Source organism: Denticeps clupeoides, chromosome 4 (genome assembly GCF_900700375.1).
Source record: "Denticeps clupeoides chromosome 4, fDenClu1.1, whole genome shotgun sequence".
In the NCBI taxonomy this organism is placed as follows: Eukaryota; Metazoa; Chordata; class Actinopteri; order Clupeiformes; family Denticipitidae; genus Denticeps; species Denticeps clupeoides.
In genome coordinates, this window is record NC_041710.1 from 20,715,288 (window position 1) to 20,739,330 (window position 24,043).

The following is a 24,043-nucleotide window of genomic DNA, read 5'->3' on the forward strand; positions in this document are numbered from 1 at the left end:
GCCCGCGGTCCTCAGGCTCTATTTCCGTTTCCTGGAAGTCGGCTTTCTTTTCTCAAATTTTGTTTTTAACCCGACACAGACAGCAGCGTCCACTGGCCAGTTGTTCTAAATTAGCTGCAGGGTTACAGTCACAGGTGGTGGGTGGAGTATAATAGAAATCATCATTCCCAGTAAGTGTGCATGAAGACAAAAGACAGATACCAAAAAGAAAGACAGGCTTCCTTGGTCTTTCAGATGTACAGTACAGGCCAAAAGTTTGGACACACCTTCTCATTCAATGTGTTTTCTTTATTTTCATGACCATTTACGTTGGTAGATTCTCACCGAAGGCATCAAACATGTGGAGTTATGTACTTAACAAAAAAAGGTGAAATAACTGAAATCGTGTTTTATATTCTAGTTTCTTCAAAATAGCCACCCTTTGCTCTAATTACAGCTTTGCACACTCTTGGTATTCTCTTGATGATCTTCAAGAGGTCGTCACCTGAAATGGTTTTCCAACAGTCTTGAAGGAGTTCCCAGAGGTGTTTAGACCTTGTTGGCCCATTTGCCTCCACTCTGCGGTCCATTTTGATTTGGTTCAGGTCTGGTGACTGTGGAGACACATTGAATGAGAAGGTGTGTCCAAACGTTTGGCCTGAACAGTATTTTTTGTCCGTGTGATGTTTTTTTAAATGTATGTACACCAGTATTTTTATTGTACATACATTTTACTTTACTTTACTTTAATTTACTTAGCAGACGCTTTTATCCAAAGTGACTTACAGGAGGAAGACACCAGCAATTCTGGTGGCCCTGATAAGGCCTAACTTGTCAGAAAAAGAACATACTTGGAAATCTTTTGGATTTTTTGGATGTCTATGAATTTGCAATGGAAGTGTTTCGGATCCCACTGTGTAAAGGGAATTGCATCTGTATGTCTTTGCCCAGCAAACAGCATAAACATGCCACTTTACCTCAGATACTCACAACACAAAGGAAACATGATCAAGACAATCATGGGGCAGTGGTGGCCTAGCGAGTAAGAAAACTGCTATGTAACCAGAAGGTTGCCGGTTCGAACACCAAACCGCTAAGGTGCCACTGAGCAAAGCACCGTCCCCATACACTACTCCCCGGGCACCTTTCGTGGCCGCCCACATCTCACCAAGGATGCATTTCGTTGTCCAACAATGACAATCACTTCACTTTCACTTAATCATGCTGCATCAAGATTGTGGAACCTACTGGAGAAACTCCTTAGATTGGTTCCCAGGAATATGAATATGATTGGCCATATGACATGTTGTCAGTTTATGTTCCTGTCTCTGTTTCAGGAATGCGACAATTTGTGGTGGGACGCTTTCTCCACTGAGTTTTTTGAAGATGATGCGACCCTCACCCTGTCTTTCTGTCTTGAAGATGGACCGAAGCGATACAGTAAGATTATTGTTTTCATTATTATATTATTACTCACAATCATCTAAGGTTTCAAGGCCCAACAGCTGAAACATCATCCTTTTAAGCTGAACTGTTTTATTGGTTTAGCTACATTGTCTGTGAATAGGAGTTAAGGTCAGGGTGTTTCACCCATGCTTTTGTGAAATATTTAGTCAGAGTGAGAGGCCAATGGGTTAACAGTTCATTCTTGTGGAGCACAGCGAGTTTAATCATCGATTGAATAGAGAGGGCCATTGATATTGCTGTATTGACTGTGTGTGTGTGTGTGTGTGTGTGTGTATACCCATTTTGCACCCATTCAGTGTCAGTGCCCCAAATCTTTTATTCTCCATTGTGTTGGGCAATTTGTTAGCAAATATGAAGAGACTCTCAAAAAGAGTAGTGCATTTACAACGTTTATTTTTTAACATCCCTACTCTTCAGGCATATGAAGACAGAGAGAAGGTTGCAGTGTGTGTGTGTGTGTGTGTGTTTGTGTGCATGACCATGCACATGTGCATGCATGCATGCCTATATATGTTTATCTATATTTTTATGTGTTGTATAATGTAAAACTGTGGGTGAGTCAATGTACCATGCTGTGCAGAGGCAGAGTAAAGAGGCGAGAAAGAGAGATGGGGAGTAGAAAGAGACACAGTGGGGAGACGGAGTGAGAGAAGAGAGGGGTGGTGGGGGATGGGAGTGATGTTAGGGTGCGGGTTGGGGGGGGGGTGCAGTGCTTGCTGGGGGAGGGGAGTTGTAGCGCTAGTGAAACACCGCATTGCAAAAATTAGTCATAGTTGAGGCAGTGCAGAAGTAAGCTGTTTTTGAAGTTTCGATTTTCACTCCTTCCAGAGAGCCAGCCTGTGTTGCGAGGCTCAGTCTGTCTGAGTAACAGGTGACTGGGAATAATCCACAAATAGACCCAGCCAAGCATCTGTCTTCACTATCACTGAGAGTGATACAGACCTCATGCATATTGAATTAGTTCTAATTGCTATGCAGACTGGTGTTTAGGCCTTTTCCTTATCCGTGGATTAAGGATCTGAACTACAACTTGAGACAAAAAAAATTGTCCAGTTGGTCAGTTATGAAGATTGTGCATAACCCCCTGGGGGCCCCTGAAACTACAAATAATATTAATTAGACATGTTCCAAATCTTGTTGTCTCATTGCAGTACGTAACCTAGTTCAAAGTTTACATCAAGTGACAAGATAACATCCAGTAAAAAGAAGAGGAACATGATAAAAAATCATTTTTTTTCAGTTGTTTGTGCTTGAATCCATTACGCTAGCCAAGCAGAGGTGACATTCAACTCCTAAACACCCAGAGCTTGCCAGCAAACCAGAGCTCACCCATCACAGTAACTGATCAGATCACCCACATCTTTACTATTACATAGTTTTACCTTTTAATTTTAAAAGTTACATTTGAAAAGTTCCATATTTGCATTGAATATTTAATTTAAATCAGTTTGAAAAATGTCAGGCTTTGTAATATGGCAATTAATTAATGGCATAAATTAGGTTCATTGTTGATAGGGTTGAGAACCACTGCCTTAGATATCAATTAACCAAGTTCTTATGCAAGTGCAATGTGAAAAATCTTACTGATATGACCCAAACTGAAAAAAAAAACCGAATCAGTTCAGTGAGCTAGAAGGTGACAAATGGCATTTTGCCTATGACTGTGAGTTGTTTTCCAAGAGACAGTGTCAAATGCTCAGAAAGAAAATATTTTGCTGGGGAGCAACTCAGTCTCAAATCTGAGAACTTTGGAGGAGGAATGTCCCTTTAAATATGCATGATACCGCCATGACTCACACTTCCAGCCCAGGGGGCGATGTATCATGTTAAATAATGTGGAATTTATACTTTTCTTGTGCTAACGAGCACACGCGTCTCACTGTAGCGACAGGTCCAACTTTTCAGAACTATGGAATGAAACAGGTTTTGTAGAAACATGCTGGGATGAAGCTATGGACTAAGATTGCAGAGCTGTTATTTACAGAAAGTGCACCCTATTCTGCAGTGTAATTCAAACAGTGATTTCAGTGGCCAAGTTATAATTTTGCATATATGTTTGTAATATCCATATGTCTTGATTTCAGTGAAGAGTTATTTTGGGTAACTTACTGTGGGGACAGTAGGGACATTTCCCTTTCTCTTATCTAAGTACCTAGATCTGATTTTTTAAAATTAATTTAATAGTGTGTTTAAAAAGCACCATACACCACAATGGCTGTAGGAGCCAGCATTAAAGCATTAAATGAATATGCACATCATTGCAATATGGTAAATTGTCTTCTGAAATAGTTGATTATGAATTGCTATTATGTAAAATAAACCTGGAAAAGCAGAATTTAGTTTAATATGAGTTAGTCTTGTACAGAATTAATAATATTCAAATATTCTCAATGCATTTTTCTCTGTATTTTTGAGTCCACCCAACCCCCTGCCCAGCACACATAATTATCACATAATTATGAATTGTACTGGGCTGCTATAGAAAGAGGGAGAGATGGGGGGAATAGATGAGGACAGAGAAAGAGGGTTTGATAAGATCTTTCTAATTTTAACTACATGGGCTATGGATTTTTGTTACGCTTGAAATGTGTTTTGTATTTTAAAAAAATCGACACACTAAAAATTCAATTGATAACATTTGTCATCAGCCTCTTTGAGGCTAAAAAGTATCAAGTCATGCCAGGGCCTGGTCTGACATTTGTCTTCTTTTCACAAAGATTAGACTGTATTACATAGTATTACATAGTAATTACATACTATTTTTTTTTTTAATACACCAAAACTGAATCTCACAAGCTCTGGTAACAAATTGATTCATTCTTTTGAAGCACACAATTTCATGAATTTTGCAGATTTTGCTCTTCATAGCCACCTGCACAAGTATCATGAAGCACAGTTAACCTCTTGAGGTACAGGTTAATACACTGATATCTGCAGGTAGGGGTTGATAAAATATTTGTTCTGCTGTAAGGGCTGGTGCTATTTGAATAGGACATTTTACAGCTGAAAATGTAACAGGATAGTATTCTTAACCCAGTGGTAACCATGGCATGATAGTAAATGGGTAGAGGTTAATAGCAAAGAAGAAAAAGAATAAAAACTTTTCAAAAGTAACAGATACATGGACCCGAAGGAGGCATAATCAGGAAACAGCAATAACAGTAAAGAGATGGAGCTTAAACACATTAATGTAATAACTTTGCACACGGTCCCCAGAGGGACTAAAGCACATTTACACTGAAAGCCTGATGCACAAACTGCAAAGCACAAAGGCCCAAAATCCACACGCTCTCATTTCTAAGAGTTTGCATGTGGGGCTTTTGTGCACATGAAGCATTTTCTAGTGTCCTTTTCACACTGACATTGTTTTAAGGCTTTATATGCTGAAAGCTTTTGGCCTATATCATTGACTTAAAGAAAATAATTACCGCAGTGAGCAAGGTTTGCACAACTGTCCCTATTTTGTAATTGAGGTTATTTGATTGAAAGGTCTGATGGCAGTCGCAGAAGTGCTTTTACATACGTTGAAGCACGTGCCATTATTCAGTTAAATGAATTCAATTCAAATGAAGGTGAGCGATTATGTCAATGTGAGTGAAGGCTGTCCTGTGATCAGCCGTGAAGATCGGCCAGCGGGGACTCGAACACGTCTCCTCCCGCTGCGCAACTCACCATGGGCAACAGAGAAAGCCCACACGAGAAGTGCATGGGTACACCTAGGCACGAGATGTCACCTCGTTGCAGAGGAAAGAGGGTGATTTCACCGAAACACTGAAACTTTTCTCAGAGTAACAGAGCTAAACGGAGTCGCAGTCTCTGCACACTCTGCCCTGAAACCACGAACACGCTAATAATTCATTCCGCCTCCCCAAAACGCAAGCAATCCGGAGAGCTTGTTATTGCAGTCCAGATATTTCTTTTAGTGATATGCATTTTAATATTCCTAATTAATACACAACCTAATAAAATTTATATGAGTGAATATTAAAAAATATCCTTTATGCTACTCTGGTACATTGCAGTGTGTGTGTGTATTTTTATTGGCTTGCATTATGCTGATTAGTGTCACAGTAGGGTTCTGTGTAAAATACTGAAACATGATGAAATCCTTGAGCAACATACTTCCTTCTTATTGCATTAGTGCATTTCAAAGAAATGAATTAGAATATTTTTATTTCGGTCTTTGAATAATGGATTATACGCTTTTCATGTGCTGTAATGGGTGGCGGCGAAAAAACAACAAAACAGTAATTAGTGCCGTCTTAAGAGCTTTTGATCAATTTAATCTATAATTGTGAAGTAGGGCTCAAGGCTAGCACTGAACAAAACTACCAACAAATAGACCGTTTAAACAATGTGTCAGCAGCCGGAGTGAATAGATAGAGTTTAATCTGCGGTCCAAGGACACTCACCTTCATTAAAACTTTTAAAAGGCTTTCCTACACCGTTCCGCAGGCCATGTTGTCGGCCTGGTTTTTTCCTGTTTGTTATTATAGGTGTAGGTGTCACTTGCCGGCCCTGCGTTGCAACTTCTCTTGTTGGAAGGACAGGTGGGGAGAGGCGGACGGGGATGATGACATGGAAATGGAGAGGTGGAGGAAGCCATGGATAAAGAGGAATAGGGAGAGGGAGAGAGAGCGGGGAGAGATGGGAAGGGAGATAATCAGCGTGGGGTGGGGGGTGATTGACAGTTTTGAAGCTGTGAATGAGCGAGGGGAGGGAACGAGGAAGAGAGGGGAGTCAGAGAAATGTGTGTGTGTGTGGAAGGGGCCTGGCATTATCGGGGACTGAAAGAGTGAGAGTGCATGTCGGTGCTTTTCCACACAATTTTTCTTTATTCCTGATGCCATTTGAGCAAACATCCTGTTCCTAATACCCTCCCGAGAGTGCTTAATTCAATCTCAAAGCTAAATTTAATAAATACAATCCTTGAGGACCATAATTGCAGCATGATGGTGCACGGAGAGAAGGATTTGAAAGAGAGCATGAGTGACAGCAAATCTACAGGAAGGGAGAATAAATAACTACCATCAAATCAACCCTCCATAACACAGGAGAGGGCTACCTTACCCTGCACCTCACCATTCATTCTCTCCTCTTTTTTATTCTGTATCCACCGCTGTCTGGCTCCAGAGCCCTTGTTTTGTTCAGCTGCATTTTCTCCTCCTCTCTTTCCATTGGTCTTCTCTCTCACTTCCCCATGTGTCAAGGCTCTGCACAACAGAGAGGCCAGAGCTGTGTTCTGAAAGCCGTCTGCTGCAGCCAGCCCCTCCGTAAACTGCAGCAGACGCGAGGATGCAAGACGCCGGCATGATAAAAGGGTGGCCGTTCCACACAGCCTGGTGCGGGCGGCTGTCCTTGCCCTCTCAAAGAGGGCCATCATTTACTGGTGCGCGTGGTGTGGGCTCACAATGCTGCTTGCATTTAGTTCTGCTGAGCCATTTAAAGCACTTATATCGGCATTTATGACACAGGAATGTAAAGGAGGATGTGGAATGCAGGGCCTGAAAAGAAACATTTTACGTCTAGAAATGGTAGAACAATAAAGAATATATATTAAGAAATTCCAAAATTTATAAAAACCTATTCTAGTATACATATAATAGAATAGAATTGAATAGATTAGATTAGAACACACTAGAAAAGACTAAAAAAGAAGATCAATATGGTCTTGTTAAGTAATGTTCGTTTGGCAGAGAAGGGCATTTGTATACGGTTCCCTTTGCCGGACCTTCCCACTGTGAGCTGAGGTCAATGATAATGACAAAGCAGTTTGCTCTATTTGTCTTCGCAAAATCCTTATCAAAACGTAACTTAATACCACATTCAACTCACCACAGGGAGGAAAAAGCAAATATTTTGTGTCTATATGATAGTAATTATATTTATATGGGATACAGGGTTACAGCCAGGACACCAAACTGTAGGAGAGAAGTGACAGATCATTCATTTTTGTCCGTGCATACATAACAAATAAATTGCAAATAAATACATTCATGAAGACATTCTAAATAAAAAACAAGGATTTTCAAAATAAAAAATAATATAATTAATATATTATAAATTATGTATAATAAGAATAGTTTGAGTATGTGAATATTGTGAGTTATGAGGCAAATAATCACTTATAACAGTATATTACAGAGTTGCAAATCAAATCTGAAAAAACTTCAGTGTGGTTGTTTAAAGTGCCTTGTTATGTGGCTTTGGTTTTGTCTTCTAATAAATGGAAGACACTGGTAGAGATGGTGTGCAGAGGAAGAGGGGTTGGCTATAATATTTCAATTTACATGGCTAGGATTTTACACATTGTATTACATTATAAAATTATATTATCAGTTTCATATCAGTATTAGTGACTGGTGAGTACCGCCAACCATTATTATTTTAGAATAACCCCATAACTCCTGTACAACCAAAATAGATTGTAGATCTATTTTGGTTCTCACTGAAGTTTGTTAATCAATAGAAACCCCATAGAGACCGCTGAATTGGCTCTAATTGATTTTCATAATTAGTGCTGATTAGGTTTAAGAGCTCTAATTGATTACTAATGCAGCCTAATTGTTCCATTCTTACATTTGTTGACACTTTTAATGCTGAGGTGAAGTTGAGTGCATGCACTCAATCCATTGATAGAGAGAATGAAAGAGATTATTTTCATAAACCGTGTTCAGTCTAAATGTGAAAAACTGTATTTATAAAATGCTCTTACTGCTGCAGGATAAATCAAATGGAATCCATCAAATTCCATAAAGATGTAATCTAATGATGAAATTTGCACAAGCCCCGCCCCATTGCTGACTTCATTGGGGATTGTTTTCAGAGCGGCGAAGCGTTCGGGATGCGCTACGCAGCTGAGGTTAGCAGAAACACGGAGTTAAAACTGAACACCACAGCTAAAAATGGTGGGAGGAGGGGGAGCGATGTAGGGAGAGAGGACGATGAAACTTTTATGAGGGTGATTCATATTTTATGTTTTAGGGTATGAGCAATAACACACACCCTGATTTTGTGGGTGGGTGTGCATGCATTTTTTCCCTATATGATGTACAAGTTCAGTTATATATCCTGCTGTTTTTCATGGCAAATTCCACTCAACCACACATCTCGCCAACCAAGTCTAGACAACAGCTAATGCTAGTGATTCTGTGCTAGCAAAGATTTATGTGCACAAAATATCACAATTTTGACATCGTAACCGAGCAAGCAAACAATCTATAATCCATTGCTCAGTTTTTCCGCACATCTCACACACATGCAGGTGTACATTTGTTTCCAGGAGATGATTTCAGCACAGATTGATTGACAGTCATCACAGTCTCTTCAGCCTTACTGGATGTCAACGCAACTTTTAGAAATGCATGGCTGTACTGCATTTGAGTGAGGCAAATGTTGGTTTTGATGTAGAATTACTCATTTACTCAACAGTTCACTTGGGCTGATTCAGATGATGCTCCAAAAACCACATGTTAAATGGCACTGTGTGTGGTTATATATTTATTAATTAAAACAAAGATGAATTTGGATTAAGATATTTGTGCTTTACACCAATGTACTGATGAGAGAGAGCCTGGTAGTCATCGGGAGGACATCGCCTGGATCGTGTCCAGCCGCGGGATGGATAGATTAGCATTTGGAAAGGGCATAAAGGGAGAATTAACCTTCCCAAAAGACACTTATTAAAGGATGATGATTAAACCAATTTCAGTATTGATATACTGAACAATGAAAAATAACAAAGTGTTGGGTTGAGACAAGTAATTAAGATGTTGGCCTAGAGCAGGATTTAACACCACAGCTTTTCCCAGCTTGGGATTCATCCTGACCATACACTGTATGTGCACATGCACATATGTGTGTATTTTGACACTTGAGTGCATGTTGGTATGAATCACAGCCGTGTATTGGTGAAGAAACACTTATTTCAACATATGTTTTTTTATCAGTGTCTCTAAATAAATTATTTATTATTAGTTTTTCATGAGCAACTCTAGATCAGTCATACAGTTACGAATAGAATTGTGGGAATACCTCTTAGATAATCTCTTTATCCCCAGGTCCATTTGAAAAGTCAAATTTAGAATTGTCATTAGCTGTTTTACTTTAGTGTACAGGCTGCCTATTGCTTGTCTCCCCTCTCCCCCACACCGCTCTCTTTCCACTCCTTTTTTTCCCGTTTTCCATACTGCAATAGGGCCAATTATTTTCAGGAGCTTTTTTTTGTGTGAAATGAAAGAAGCAGCGGAGTGTGAGCTTTTACTGAAGTGACAGCGCGAGGCTTCTCAGGAGTGAGTCAGCATGGCCGTGTCTAAAGGCTGAAATTAGCCCTGTTTTTGTCCTGTTCTTCACCCCAAAATGCAGATTTTGATAAAACTATAGTAGTAGGTGAGGGACAGCTCTCACATCAAATGACATCAAATGGTGGAGGAACATTATGCACCTCATTAAGGAAGAGAAAAAGTCTGTAAAATAAATAGTTCCATTCCGTATGGAGTCAGGTGTGTATGGAAACCTATAGGGGTCTGTGTGCTATCTGCATGTATGTGTTTTGGTGTAGTCATAGACTGAATCATGTCTTTTATTCCATCAAAGGATGCTTTGAATGTCAGCTCTCTGATCACATTTCCACACATTCCTCCCAAACCACACCTCCAGATTTCAGACACCCAATCCCCGCCATTCTTTCAAATCGTTAATGTAACAGTGATGGTGGTGACCCGACTTTCCTCTGTGCACTTCCAGCATGTTTATTAAGAGCAAAGCACGTCTTCTTTTTCTTCTAAAGTTGAGCAACTTGAAGTCATGTCACTTTAAAATGAAGGAATGGTGTACAAAGCTCAGTTGCTCTAAATACGATTTCAGTCACCCATACCACACAGACACACATGAATGGTTGGCAGAAATTGATGCAAATTAATTAAATTAATCTCAGAAAAATATACATTCTAAATATTTCAGTTTGCTGTTTATTATTTTAATATTAAAGTTTCTGTGTATTGTTACTGGGTTGTTGAACACAGGACTGAGGCGGATACAGTTTTGAATCATGTAGGGATGGGGAGGTTTTGCACATGGGAATAGAGTGGTACATGCTGGTATCTAAGGATTTAAGGGACCTGATATCAGGGACAGTTTAAAATTAGTCTATGCATAAAGTCTGCGCTGGCAAATATGGCTGCTCACAAATCCCACCTCTCCACTTTAGTCATGTTGAAGCTGACACAAGTAAACATTACACATGCACGGTAGAAGAATAACCTCCTCTTTTTAGCTTTTAAGCCTCATTTTAGAGCAAAACATCCAAATACTTCTTCATTCTAGATTATCACCCATCAATATATGACCTGCGCAGACATCATTAACAATTGTGGGGTTCATTCTTGTTTTCTTTTCGATTTATTTATGTAAATACTTTGATCTTACACTACTGAACAAGGCCCACACATTTAGTGCATAGCACTGTGCTTAATGCCAGTTTGAAAATAGGGCCCTTGGTGTTTCCATCTTGGTCTTTTTTCTTTCTTCCTGTCTTTTTTCTTAATTTCTTTTTGGCTCAGACCTCTGGCACAACTCCACCTGACTTTTCTAAGAGCAAAACTCTCTGTCTAAAGAGCAATGAATTAATGTGACTAATTAAAGGAACATTAATTATTTGTAAATTGCATGTTTGGATCCATGTAGCTGGAGAAACATATGTTGTTTTCCAAAAAGAAGCTATTTTCTGATATTCAGAATACCTTCAGATGCATGTCCAACTCAGTTTGTTAAAAAAAAAAAAAAAAACAGAATTAGTCCAAAAGGGATGTTTTGTGTGTGTGTGGGTTTTCAGTGTCTCTGGTTTCCTTTGTGGACATTTGGTGACTCTGGTTATGCTTATATTCCTTCCTTGGTGTTGGTTTGTGTGTCAAGCCGATGAGTCTCATCTGCACTGTGGATCTCATAGGTGTTTGTGATTCTGAATGGTCAGGAGATTGCATTTGATTGACAGCTGCAGACAGAATCGGGGGGGACATTGAGTGTTAAGATAAACCGGCTACATTTACACCTTTGAATACTCCTGTGCTGCGACCATTCCCGTACATCTCTGGCCAAGGTGCTCTGATTTACACATACACTGGGTCATGGGGGTCGTGTGTGTGTGGGTGTGTGTGTGTATGTGTGTGTTGAGAATATTTTAGCAGTCGAGTTCTCTGGTTTGGGTTTGATGCCTGCAGGCTTTACTGTGCTGCTGCCTGTTTGTTTCTGATCCACAGGAGATTCTGTACACACACACACACGGATGCACGCACACACAAATCATCACACACACAACTGCAATGATTATGGCCTGTATTTCCTGGCCAGACTACCCAGCATCATTTCAATATTTTGTTTTTCCTTCAGTTATCAAAGCTATGCTAACTAATGTAATAGAATAAATACTTGATATTTTGAATCAAATTATAAAATGACACTATACGGGTAACATTCTAGTAGAAGTCAATTCAGATGGAACAAGACTCAGGTCTCCATAAGATACAAAAAATTATCATAGCTGAGAGCTGTGTGTGTAATGTCGCCTCTGAAGGTGGTGGGGACACATATTTTCATATCCTCAAGACTGCTGTCCTCATTTTCTCTCAGTCCTTTCAGAATAAAAGAGAGAAAATGAACACAATATAGAGGAAGAAAGATAAAAATCCTATTTGAACAGGTTGTACACAAGCAATAGCTGTAGCTATTGTATGGCACTAATGTGGCCCTCTGCAGTCTCTCTACAGTACAGTGGTCATGCATAGGCTGCAGGCAGCAGTGGAGAGGTTAACTGATCATCACCCACACCAAGTGGCCATGTGGGCAATAAGAACAGCGGCAGTGCTTTCTTATTCAGCTTGGTTTAGCCTGGCTTCCGCCCCCCTCGTGCATACACAGTTAATGCCATGCAGCATTGGCCCTTACATTAGTTGTTTAACATGTTCTTTCTTCCTTTTATTTCCTTAATACTGTGTTAAGCAATTAAATCAATGTGTTGTCTACCTCCCTCCTTGTAAAAGGTAAAACTATGAAAAAAATATTATTTGTACCAACTTGTACTGTATAAGAATATATACATTTCTTGTACTGAACACAGCATATTGAGAACAAAGATCTGCCTAATTATTTCACTTATTTCTTGCTCTCTCTCTCTTTGTCTCTCTTCAATCCTTGTCTTTCAGCAATCGGTCGTACGCTGATCCCTCGTTACTTCAGCACTGTTTTTGAAGGAGGAGTGACGGATCTCTACTATGTGCTGAAACACTCCAAAGAGTCCTTCCACAACTCCACCATCACTGTGGACTGTGAACAGTGCAGTATGATCACCCAGCATGGAAAGCCCATGTTCACCAAGGTAGCTGAAGAACCAGCACAAGCTAAGCTACACAATTCAGTACAGCACACTTCCTCCATAAACACTGACCTGCAGCTGTCACATGTTACTTGTAGTAGTGTTAATAATGATAGCACGTTAATAACACATTATTGTAGTGCATTTAATGCTACTATTTTTTCCTGCTCTAATTAATACAGTCTGCTCTAATTAAATAATAGTCTGATCCTTTGAACCAGATGTAATGAAACTGCCCATGTTCTTACATGGTTTGCTATAATGCAGTAGGTATTAATTAGAATTAATATATTAATTATATTTTCCTTTCCTTGTACAAGTAAGTATGATGCACTATTATTCAGACATAAATGTCTTATGAGTGAATCAAACCACGTTATCACATATGGTGTTTTCCATTCCACTGCAGAATTTTGAACTTCAATTGATTCAAAGCTTCAAACCAGGATAAATAGTAGAGTTAGTAGAGTTAATGCATTATTTAGCCATTAACTTTATTTATGTCCTCATCAAGTCTTCATTCCATATTTCAATAATGTCTAGAGCTGAGGTTGAATTTTTTCTCCCTACTGGAATTGTCCTGGTTTTTTGAGCTCCCTCGCCACTACACCAGTGTGTCTTTGCATTGCCCATTATGATTCCATGAAGCCATCCTCTTTTGGGATGCAATATAAGCTTTGAAGCAGATTGGGCTTTCTTGGACAGGTTCACCAGCATCTTCATCTCACAAATCAATTCAAATCATGGATCTATCTTCTGAACAAAAGGTCTGCATGCACAAACAAAATGATCACCTGTGATCCAGAGTCCTTATGAATTTGACTTTGGTTTGCATTTGGTTTACTCCTTCATGAGCATGCCATTTTACAAAGGCTGTTCCTGCCAATCACATCCTGCCAAGTCCTAGTCAATATGAGTGTTCTCCTGAAATGTCCCACATCTCCCTAGGCTGAACATCTTGGATTGTTACTGGATAGAAATAAATAATCAACTGTTGTCCCATTAGCTGCTTGGAGTGCCCATCTTTCTGCCTGAGCTGGACTCCAAGAATCCAGTTTGGCACCTCTCCATCTGCAACTCGTAAATAAGGAAGCGAACAATCCATAACAAGGAATATGATTTTCTTCCACATGCATGCTGTGGAAGTGAGCCCAGCTACACCAGGCAACCACCGCTCCTGCTTGTGCTTCCTGGCCGTAGGGCATTGCACCCGGTTCTTACCACAAATGCCCTACATTGCCTATTCAGAATGTAGCTGGCAGGTTATAGTTGTGGCCTTGGCATGTTCTTATTTTCCCCAAACCTCAGCCTATTTTGGCTTTTGATTCTGGTTCATAATTCTGGTTATTTTATGTGCCATTTGTTTGGTAGTTTCATTACTTTAAGCATTATAATTCATTCATGGCTTGCATTCATATGTGTAATATTGTTAAATTATATATCTTTATGACTGTTGTCTGTACAGCTTTTACCATTGTTTGTAATAGCAGTGGTTATTGTTACACTATTACTCCATGTTACACCATTGCTTTGGCAACAGTTTCACGTATTTCATGCCAATAAAAGCCCTTTGAATCTGAGAGGAAAACTAACAGGAGGAGGGAGAACAGTGGATAGATACAAAGAACAGTACACTGAGTGAAAAATAAAGAGAAAGAAGCTAAGAGTAAAAAGTAATAGATAGATAGATAGATAGATAGATAGATAGATAGATAGATAGATAGATAGATAGATAGATAGATAGATAGATAGATAGATAGATAGATAGATAGATAGATAGATAGATAGATAGATAGATAGATAGATAGATAGTGTTTTTTAATAGAGAGAGATAATAGAGAGATAGATACTCTGCTGCAGGCTGAAATGTTCTCTCTCCTCTTCGGCGCAGAGCTGTAATTTATTCCTAATTGTGAATGCAGAGCTGTACTGTGCACAAAACAAAAAAGAGGAATCACCCCGTCTTCTCTCTTCTACCTCCTCTCTCCCTCCTCTTCTCTCCACCGCTCTCTCTCTCTCGCTCACTCTTTCCAGCATACTCTTTCTATCTCCATTGTATCTATATGTATTCTTCACCAATTTTTACTAAATCACTATGGATGGATAGGGAGGGACAGGAGATTTTGTTTTAAACATGACTCAAGGTAAAACACTTCTTACATATTAAACTTGCTCTCTAACAAATCGCTCAAATCACAGTCAGATAGTTTAACACTTAAATGTTCAAACTCCGCATACAGTACACTACTGAATAACTCCACTTTCCCAAAGTAAATACAGGCCAATTACACTCACTCCAAAATAATGTTGCTATTTATACTGAATTTAATAGTCTTAATACAATGATGGCGGAACCAGCTGTGTAGTGTGTGTCTGTGTGTGTGAGAGAGAGGGAGGGCGATAGAGGGAGAAGAAGGGAGGCGAATGTGTGTTTTCATTGTTGTGTAGGGAGCCCACGTGAGCCTCTGTGTTCCTGCCAGCCCCTTTCTTGTTGGTCCTCCGGAGAGCATAGGTTCGATGTGTGTGTGTGTGTGTGTGTGTGTGTGTGTGTGCATGCGTGTATCTGTGTGTGTGCACGGCGGTACTGGGGGCATTGATTAGAGTGTGTCTACCGGGATTACATCCCTCCCGTTGCCATGCCAACTAATCAGCTGCTCTCCGTTTCCCAGGCAACGGAATGTCGGGGCTCAGAGTACCAGAACGAGAATTCTGCACAAACAGAAAATAACAGCTTAATTGGGAAACTATTCTACTCAAACATTTACTTTTTTATTCCCAGCAAAAAATAAGCACAATTAATTAGATATGCTACTGCAAAAACATTGGTTAGTTTGGTGTAGCCAGAACAATTAATTTGTTATTAAGTTGTAGATCATTTTAACATGAATTAATAAAAACTCGTTTTAGTTCTTGTCTTGACAAGAACAAAAAAAAAAAACACTTTTTTTAGTAATCCTCAGCAATCTGCAGTGCGCATTATACTTTAGTACATTAGTACTTGAGTACAAAGTTTTTGAAGCCTTTTTCATTGTGTCAAGAAACTGGGGATTCTTTCTTGCTGTGAAATATGTGCATTTGCAATGGCTTCAGCTGTGTATAATCCATTACACATATGGAGATATAATGTATTGTACCAGATCTGTCTACTTGACTAAATTACAAATACAGTCATTAAATGAAAACAGCAGCTACAGAATATTATGCTCATCTGACTATTTTATGTTTTTAGGTGTGCACCGAGGGTCGTCTGATTCTGGAGTTCTCGTTTGATGACCTCATGCGGATAAAAACATGGCATTTCACCATCAGGCAATGCAGAGAGCTCATCCCTCGCAGTATTCTGGCTGTTCACGTGAGTGTGAAAATCTCCTTTGTGAGGCCACAACCTGTCACTTTATCAGAATAGGGCTGCAGAGCAGTGCAGGGGTGAAGCAGCATAGGTCTGTGCTAGACTGCAGGGGGGCTTGCATCCCAGCTCTACTTGCTTAGGGCACCCCCTTCAATTTAATCTCCCATTCGTCACCTCTGCTGGCAGTGGAGTACCTACCCGGTCTCCTCTAATGTAACCTTCAAGACATCTAATGACATTTGTCATTCATGGGAACTAAACGGTACAGGAACAGTTCCTAATCCTAATGCATCCTACTTGTAATCCATGTAATCCTACTGCACATTTGTTAACTTTTAAAAGCTATTTGTTTTAAATACTAATAAATGAACTAATTACAGTACATCTAGCTGAAAGACAGGCAATTAAGTGATTCTGGGGAAAATCGTCTGTGTATTGAATTCCCCTGCTGTACGCATACAGCAAAAAGCAGTGTCCACATGTCTATTTCTGCACCCCAGACAGCGGTGGTGTGTAATGTGATTGGAGCGGCCGAATTATTTGAGCATTAGTCATAGCAACAGCAGAGCTCCAACCATGCGCTCCCTCCCCAAACAGTATCTCCACCCATGGCTGCTGTTAGTGACCTTTCAAGTTCACTTTCAATGTGTAAGAGATTGTGTGTATGGTCAGTTTAATCCAATATGTTGTAGTTGGGCTTGATGCTGGTTGTGTGCGGAGCATTTTTGTCATGTTTTATTTATTTATTTGTCTATTTATTTATTTATTTTTATCATGAGGACCCATTCTTTTCCCCTCTCTATCAGGCACAAGACCCCGGGGTGGTAGAGCAACTGTCCAAAAACATCACCCGAGTGGGCCTGACCAACTTCACCCTCAACTACCTCAGGGTAAGACGCAGGCAGCCTCATACGGAGCGCAGAAAAGCAGCACCAGCCAGCTCAAGATGCTGACGTTTGGAACGCAGATATATGCAGCATAGAATCGCTTTCCTTTCCTGCCAACCGATTACAGTGGACGAAAAATAGCGAAAGGAGGGAAACTGCGGTAATTTAATCACAACAGATCAGCCTCTTATAATGCTATAAAAAAACGCGGTGTGGGGTGGGCGAGTTATGTTAACTCGCTTTCATTTAGAAAACATGCAAACAATTCCCATTGTGTCTGTCTGTCAGTTGCTGTATTGAAGCTTTGCTTGAGCAATAAAGTCGCATGTGATCTAACATGTCCCACCCAAAACAGCACGAGTTCCCTCTTGTTCGCCTGTTTTGAGAGGCAGAGAGAGAGTAAATGAGATACTGTCTCAGTCCCTGTGGATCGTGTGTTTCTGTTCACATACTCTCTGTGTGTGTAGGTTTGCATTACATTATAGATTAGTAGCAGCCTAGTGGTCAACAAACCTCTCACATACCATCGCACGTAACCTACCATCGATTGTGGGGGTGGCAGGCCGGGGCTGTGGCTTGCGGAAAAGAGTTCAGATATGCGTGACGTTGTTAAGCGGTTGTGTTTTGTTTTGTCACCAGCTGTGTGTGATTCTGGAGCCGATGCAGGAGCTGATGTCCAGGCATAAGACCTACAACCTGAGCCCTCGAGACTGTCTCAAGACCTGTCTCTTCCAGAAATGGCAGCGGATGGTGGCACCACCAGGTACCGTCATTGCTACTGCCGCATTAAACAAACTGACTAAGTTCAGACCTGGTGAATAGGCTTGATGACATATTGTGACTCACACAAACACACACACACACAATCATCTCCTCTGTGTCTTTCCTGCAATTCTTCTCTTATCTGAACACTCTGAACATCCCTTCTTTCTCTTTACAAGGGAAGGAAACGCACAGCCGAGCTGATAACCCCCGGTTTGGCTTCTATAGGGTTAACCCGGCAACACACATTTCCCTTCCATTTATTCGTCCTGTATCCCCTCTTTTTTTATCTGTTATTTTTCTCCTTTCTCGAGGTAAACAATACCATTAAGCTTACACCACCGCAGCGTGTTTTCATACACAGCAAACATATTTCCCATTCTCAATTAACATTTCAAAGACAGCACACCCAGCGTCTGGGGTATTGTGGATTTCAGCCGAAACAAATGTGGACTAATTAATTAAGTAGCTGACCTTGAGTGGAATATTTTATATACTTTAGTTCAAAAGAATATATGTCTTTAAATTCCCTCGGGGGTAAGAGTACATGAACATGATTCAGAAATCATTCCTCCTCCTTAAACCTCCTCCGGAAAAGGACAAAAAAATCTATTATGTGTTGGTGAAACAAACAAAGGAATGGCATGTGAGCACCACTCATTTTACCAGTCCATGTGAAGAATGGGCACGTTAGTGAGGACTCTCCATGTGCTGAAATGATCGCAGGTTAGAGTTGCCGGTGCCCCGCAGTTGAGATGCTGGCAGTATTGTGGGGTCCAGTGGTGGCCTAGCGGTTAAGGAAGCGGCCCCATAATCAGAAGGTTGCCGGTTCGAATGCCAAACCGTCAAGGTGCCACTGAGGTGCCACCGAGCAAAGCACCGTCCCCACACACTGCTGCCCGGGCACCTGTCATGGCTGCCCACTGCTCACTCAGGGTGATGGGTTAAATGCAGTGTATCACATGTGACAATCACTTTTCACTTTTCACTTTTTTTATTCTTAATACCCTGTGCCTTGTTATGTCTAGTAAAAAACTGGAGACAGTACAAATGGCTGTCAGCGTGTATGGCTGAGATTTTGGGTCAAGTTTTCAGTGGCATGTCAGTGCTTTAATGAACTCTGTGTGTGTGTGTGTGTGTGTGTGTGTGTGTGTGTGTGTGTGTGTGTGTTTTCAATTACAAATGTAATTTTTTTTTCTTGTCCACAGGCCACCCACCCAATTTCAAATCCGAAATATTTCCATCCAATCACAAAAAAGGTAAATTATTTCATCCTCAGGACTTCCGTCCTCTAGTCAGCTAACTTAAAGTCAGCACAACACTCATCACCATGTGTTGGATTCTGAATTTATTGTTCTCTTTGTCTGACAGCAGAACCAGCCAAACAGACAACAACAAAACGAAGGAAAAGGAAGAACTCAGCCAGCAGCGCGTCCAATAGCAGCGTAGGAAACAGCAAAAAGCGCAGCCCGGCCAACAATTTTAATCTATCCACGCAGGTACCTGTAAGCATCCCACTTTCACTTTTTAACATTCCTTTACTAACACTTCTCATGCACATAAATAAAATAAATGGTGTTTTTTTAATGTAAGGGAAAAGTCCTCTGGCAATAGTTTAGTTTTTATAGTCTTACTCATACTACAGACTGTGTGTGTGTTTGTGTCCGTGTATGTGTGTGTGTGTGTGTGTGTGCATGAGGATGGGGGAGGTTCAGGGATAGTATCAACATTGCCCCCTGCTGGTGCTTAAATGGATATGGCCCTCTTAGCAGCATGTTCTGCACACTGATTCACTGCTTTGAGTGCCAACTTTATACTGTGGGCACTTGCAAATAAAAAACATTGACAGCAAAATACCCCGTAGAGCCCAGAAGTAGAAAATATTTCTTTTAATTACTGAAATGCTTCTAGGAACAGAAAATATTGGATCTTTTTTTCTGTTAGTGTAAGAGCTACATTGAAAATATCAAAACTGCACCGTGTACCAACAAGGAAATAGTTCCCATTAGTATGACAGCAGATTTCACACAGTTTTTGAGCTTGTTTTCTCAGATGGTTCAGAAAATAGTTTTTTTATTTATTAAATAAATAAAAGTATTTTAATATCCGACATTTATCATTTTAAATTTGTGAATCATAACTGTGTGTGTGAGTGAATGAGTGTGAATGAGTATTGGATTTGCCAGTTACATTCATTTACCCCCAAACTCTAAACTTATCTTCAGAATTTTGGTGTCATTGAATGATAATTGAAATAATTTTTCTAATTCTGCCTCTGGACTTTTTAATTCTTGCCAACATTTGAATCTTTTGCTGGCCTGATAATAATTAATATTATTAATGTCACTATTTCTATTTACCATCCTTTACTGTAATAATTACTTTGAACCTAATCTGCACACTCTATCACTCTTTAAGTGCTAATAATTATTATCAGAATTAGCTGGGCTGCTGACTCATTTTGTTAGCGCTGGAGTATTTTTTTCTGTAATTAGCGACCTAATAGCCTTACTATTAATTCCTTAGCTTCAAGACACCCCTGTCTTACTGTACAGCTTTGTTCCTAGTACCTAGATTCAATTAGACATTTTACAATTGCTAATTACAATTACAGTAGCAGCAAATATCTTCATCTTAACAGATCTCCTGGTTATGCTTCTCTGTGATGTAGCTCTCTGCCTCTGCATATGAAAACAAGAAAATATGAATAGCTTAAGTGTTTTCATTTTCATGTGTATTATTGTCTCAACAAATATTCATTGAGTAATTTTTATTGTGTGTATTATAGTAGGGTTAGCCTGTGCTAGCATGTAGCATTTCTGACTCTCTTTCTCTATGTGATTGTAATTAGTGCTCTCCGTCTCTGGTTCCCCCAGCCCAAAGCGGCCGCCGGATCGACAGGGGGGTTTTCCGCGGCGCGGGGCGGCGGGTGGCCGGAGGCGGAGCCGGGGTAGGTGTGACTGACAGGCGCCGTCAAACAACAGATGGCAAAACCCAGAGCCTGCTGTCAATCAGCACGTGCTGTACTAACGACTCAATTAGCTATGCAAATGAGACTAATTACTGGGCATATTGTCTTGTACCAGACGCCTAACCCTAAATGAATTGAAGTAATTAAGATGCGCAGAGACGTGAAGTGAAGTGGTTTGGTGGCGGCCCGGGTGGCACAATTTCAGGGAAAAACCCAACAGTGTGTTTGTGCACATGTGTATTTTGCGTATGTGTGAGACAGTGCATGGAACAGAGGTGACAATTTCACTGACAATCAGTAATGGAAGAGAATATTAAGGTCTTTATGAAGTCAGTCCAGCCAATGTGACTCATGTGACTCCTCTAGGCTTTGTTAAGTTAGCTGACATGTTCAACAGTTTATCTCCTGCATTAGTTATCATTAGACAGGAGAAGCTGCTGTGAGGTTCTGCGATAATAAAAGGTTCATTTTCTCTCCTTCCCCACCACCTACTCCTCTGTCTTCTCTCACATTCTATTCCTGTCTCTCCTCTCATTTCCTTTTGTCATCTTCCCTTTCTCCTCCTCTTTTTTTATCTCTGCCTACTGTCGCTGTCTTTCCCTCTGCCTCCACCTCGGTGTACTTTCCTCCTTCCTCTCATTTATTCTTTTCTTTCTCATCCTTCTTTGTACACTCTCCTCCCTCTGCTCCCTCTCCTTGTCGACCTTCTCTCTGCAGGATGTGATGGTGGTAGGGGAGCCCACTCTGATGGGTGGTGAGTTTGGGGACGAGGACGAACGTCTGATCACACGGCTGGAGAACACACAGTATGATGCTACCAATGGCCTTGACGATGAAGAGGACTACACCTCTTCCCCGGCCCTTGGCAACAGCCCCTGGAGCAGCAAGCCCCCTAACAACCAGGACAGCAAGCCTGATACTACGGCAACACAATCTTCCCAGTAGCACATTTTGACGACCATGGATATCAATGCACCCTTTGCAGATCACCTAATGAAGTTCACAACCTGAACAACATGGACCTCCAAGGCAGAAAATGCACTCTGAAGAACAAACATCAATCTTAGTCACCTGGAAAAGTGCTAAATATGCATATGATGAAAATAAAAAACAGAAACCCTCCCAAAGCTGTGGCTTGGCCAAGAGACCCTGAGTTCTCCTGAGTGCAGAGGATTCATTCATCTGATCAGAACCTTGGCCCCAAGCTCTAAGCATCAACACCTTCAAATGCATGAGTGGGACTGGGCCAGATTGCGGCCCAAAGCAGAACTCGCACAGCCTACACTGGCTGGACCGCAACCAGCCTTGTTTATATAAAAAGAAGGAATAAAAAACTCTTGACATATCATATCTGCATTTTTTATTAGACATTGAATGCATATTTGTTATTTTTTCTGTTTTTCATTATAATATTGCAGGTCCAGTCTGTCTCTGGCACAGACTGCAGAATGAAAATCATTTTGTAAGAAATGGCCGCATTAGCAAATTTCTACTCATTTTATACATTGGCATGTACATACATTGTAGCATCCCATAGACCTCCCTCAGTCCCATGTGTACATGTATATATAGCATCTCACTGTTTCCCAATTTTGTACACCTACAGTATGTACAGCATCTGCTTTTGCGGTCCACCTCTTCCTACCTGATGGCTGTAAAATATTTTGTGGATGAGAAAATGTAAGACAGATGCTTGTTTGACCTGTTGAATTATGTTTTTTTTTTCTCTCTCTGCTTATAGACTGTCATAGCAACCATTATGTTTTAAATACAAAAATACAAAATGTTGTTTCATGTTTCAGATGCAGAACATAAATAAGAACATGACCACAAATAAAACAAAACAAAAAAAAAAAAGGTTTCTAACTGCATTTTATGAGCACATTTGATATGGTTTATCTGTTGATTTAATTTTTAGTTAATATTATTTGTGAAAGTGAATTGTTAATTTCATGACAGTTGTATTTCCAAGCTGAAAGACATTCTGGATAAAATTAATCAAACAAAATAGAGGACATATTACAAATGCAAATCTATTTACGTTCAAATGTTAGGTGTTTGACTGTAAAAAATAATATAGATCTCTATTTCAGGCAGGGCAAGGTTGGTAAAACGATCTTGTTCACCAAAAAGTACTTTTGAACACGAGTGTTTCCTGTGCATTTCATCTTAAGCATTATGCACACAAGTGTGTTGGTTTTTTGTGCAAGAGTGACTGAAAGGTCAGCGCATGTCTGCCTGATCGTTCCTGACATGTAGAGCATGTGATTGTAATTACTGGGGATATTATTTGGGGAGGGGAGGGTACTGTCCCCTCTTTAAAAAGCATCTGGCTGATTTCTTTTGAAATCTCAGCCCTGGTTGACTCATGGTGGCTTTACAGACTTTGCCTGAGAGAAAACTAAATGCAGTGTATTTTTCCCCCTTTATCACTATTATTTCCCTCTGTTGCATGTGCTTCATGGTGTGTGTGTGTGTGTGTGTGTGTGTGTGTGTGTGTGTTTAGAGGCAATGTTGGTGAGTGTGTGAAATTATTTATTTGCACACTCATGCACACACATTTGATACTCAGTAATCAAAAATTTAATACGGTTTCAGAATTCATTTTTATCACTTTACAGTGTCCAGAATGTTTCTCTTGGGATGGGAATATAAAAAGTCATTCTGTAAATATTCTGGTGGCTGATTTTAAGAATCACTGGGCAGCTGTTTATGCTTTGTGTTTTGACAAGGAAGTACCTTTATTTTTTATTTTTTTTCGCTTATGGTGTTGATACTTTAACTACATTTGCAGAAAAATAAGCTGACCTCAAAAATCTCCTATAAATGTTTGTACATATATATAAATATATGTCTGCTTTTGTAAGGATTCAAAAAGCATATCTCAGATTTTTTGAGTACCAAGTAATCATATTGTTTTAAACAGAAAATGTAACATACTTGCAGAAATGTATGTGTGTGTTCTGTATGCTTTGCTCTTATTTGTGCTAATAAATTGTGTTTCGGCTTAAGAGGCTGTTTTGATGCGAGCGTCTCGTGGTAACCAGGTGCATGTGTAAAGTCTGGTTATGGTTGAAGACCGCGATGTTCAGCTTTATTCCGTGTGTAAACACTGCTGCTCTCTCACGCAGTTGAAATAAACCCCAGATGTTTGTAATTGGGGGGGGGGGGGTATTATAGCTAAAGGCTGCCCTCTGGTGGACAAAACAGGGATTTATACCCGGGAGCGAAAACACGACGCAGTCTTTTTCGCTCCCATT

The 24,043-nt window shown here is 40.2% G+C and overlaps 1 protein-coding gene across 1 annotated transcript in view; it reads left to right on the forward strand.

The window, feature by feature from the left end:
• LOC114787848 (LIM domain-binding protein 2-like) overlaps positions 1–23,794 on the forward strand; it is a 23,995-nt gene extending 201 nt beyond the window's left edge. Inside the window, exons 2-10 of the mRNA XM_028975742.1 lie at positions 1,317–1,419; positions 12,645–12,817; positions 16,044–16,166; positions 16,970–17,053; positions 17,690–17,813; positions 19,021–19,071; positions 19,184–19,317; positions 20,664–20,762; positions 21,501–23,794. Coding sequence (XP_028831575.1) covers positions 1,317–1,419; positions 12,645–12,817; positions 16,044–16,166; positions 16,970–17,053; positions 17,690–17,813; positions 19,021–19,071; positions 19,184–19,317; positions 20,664–20,762; positions 21,501–21,728 — 1,119 coding nt within the window. The 3' untranslated portion in view covers positions 21,729–23,794. The remainder of the gene's footprint in view (positions 1–1,316; positions 1,420–12,644; positions 12,818–16,043; positions 16,167–16,969; positions 17,054–17,689; positions 17,814–19,020; positions 19,072–19,183; positions 19,318–20,663; positions 20,763–21,500) is intronic.
• The last annotated feature ends 249 nt before the right edge of the window (positions 23,795–24,043 follow it).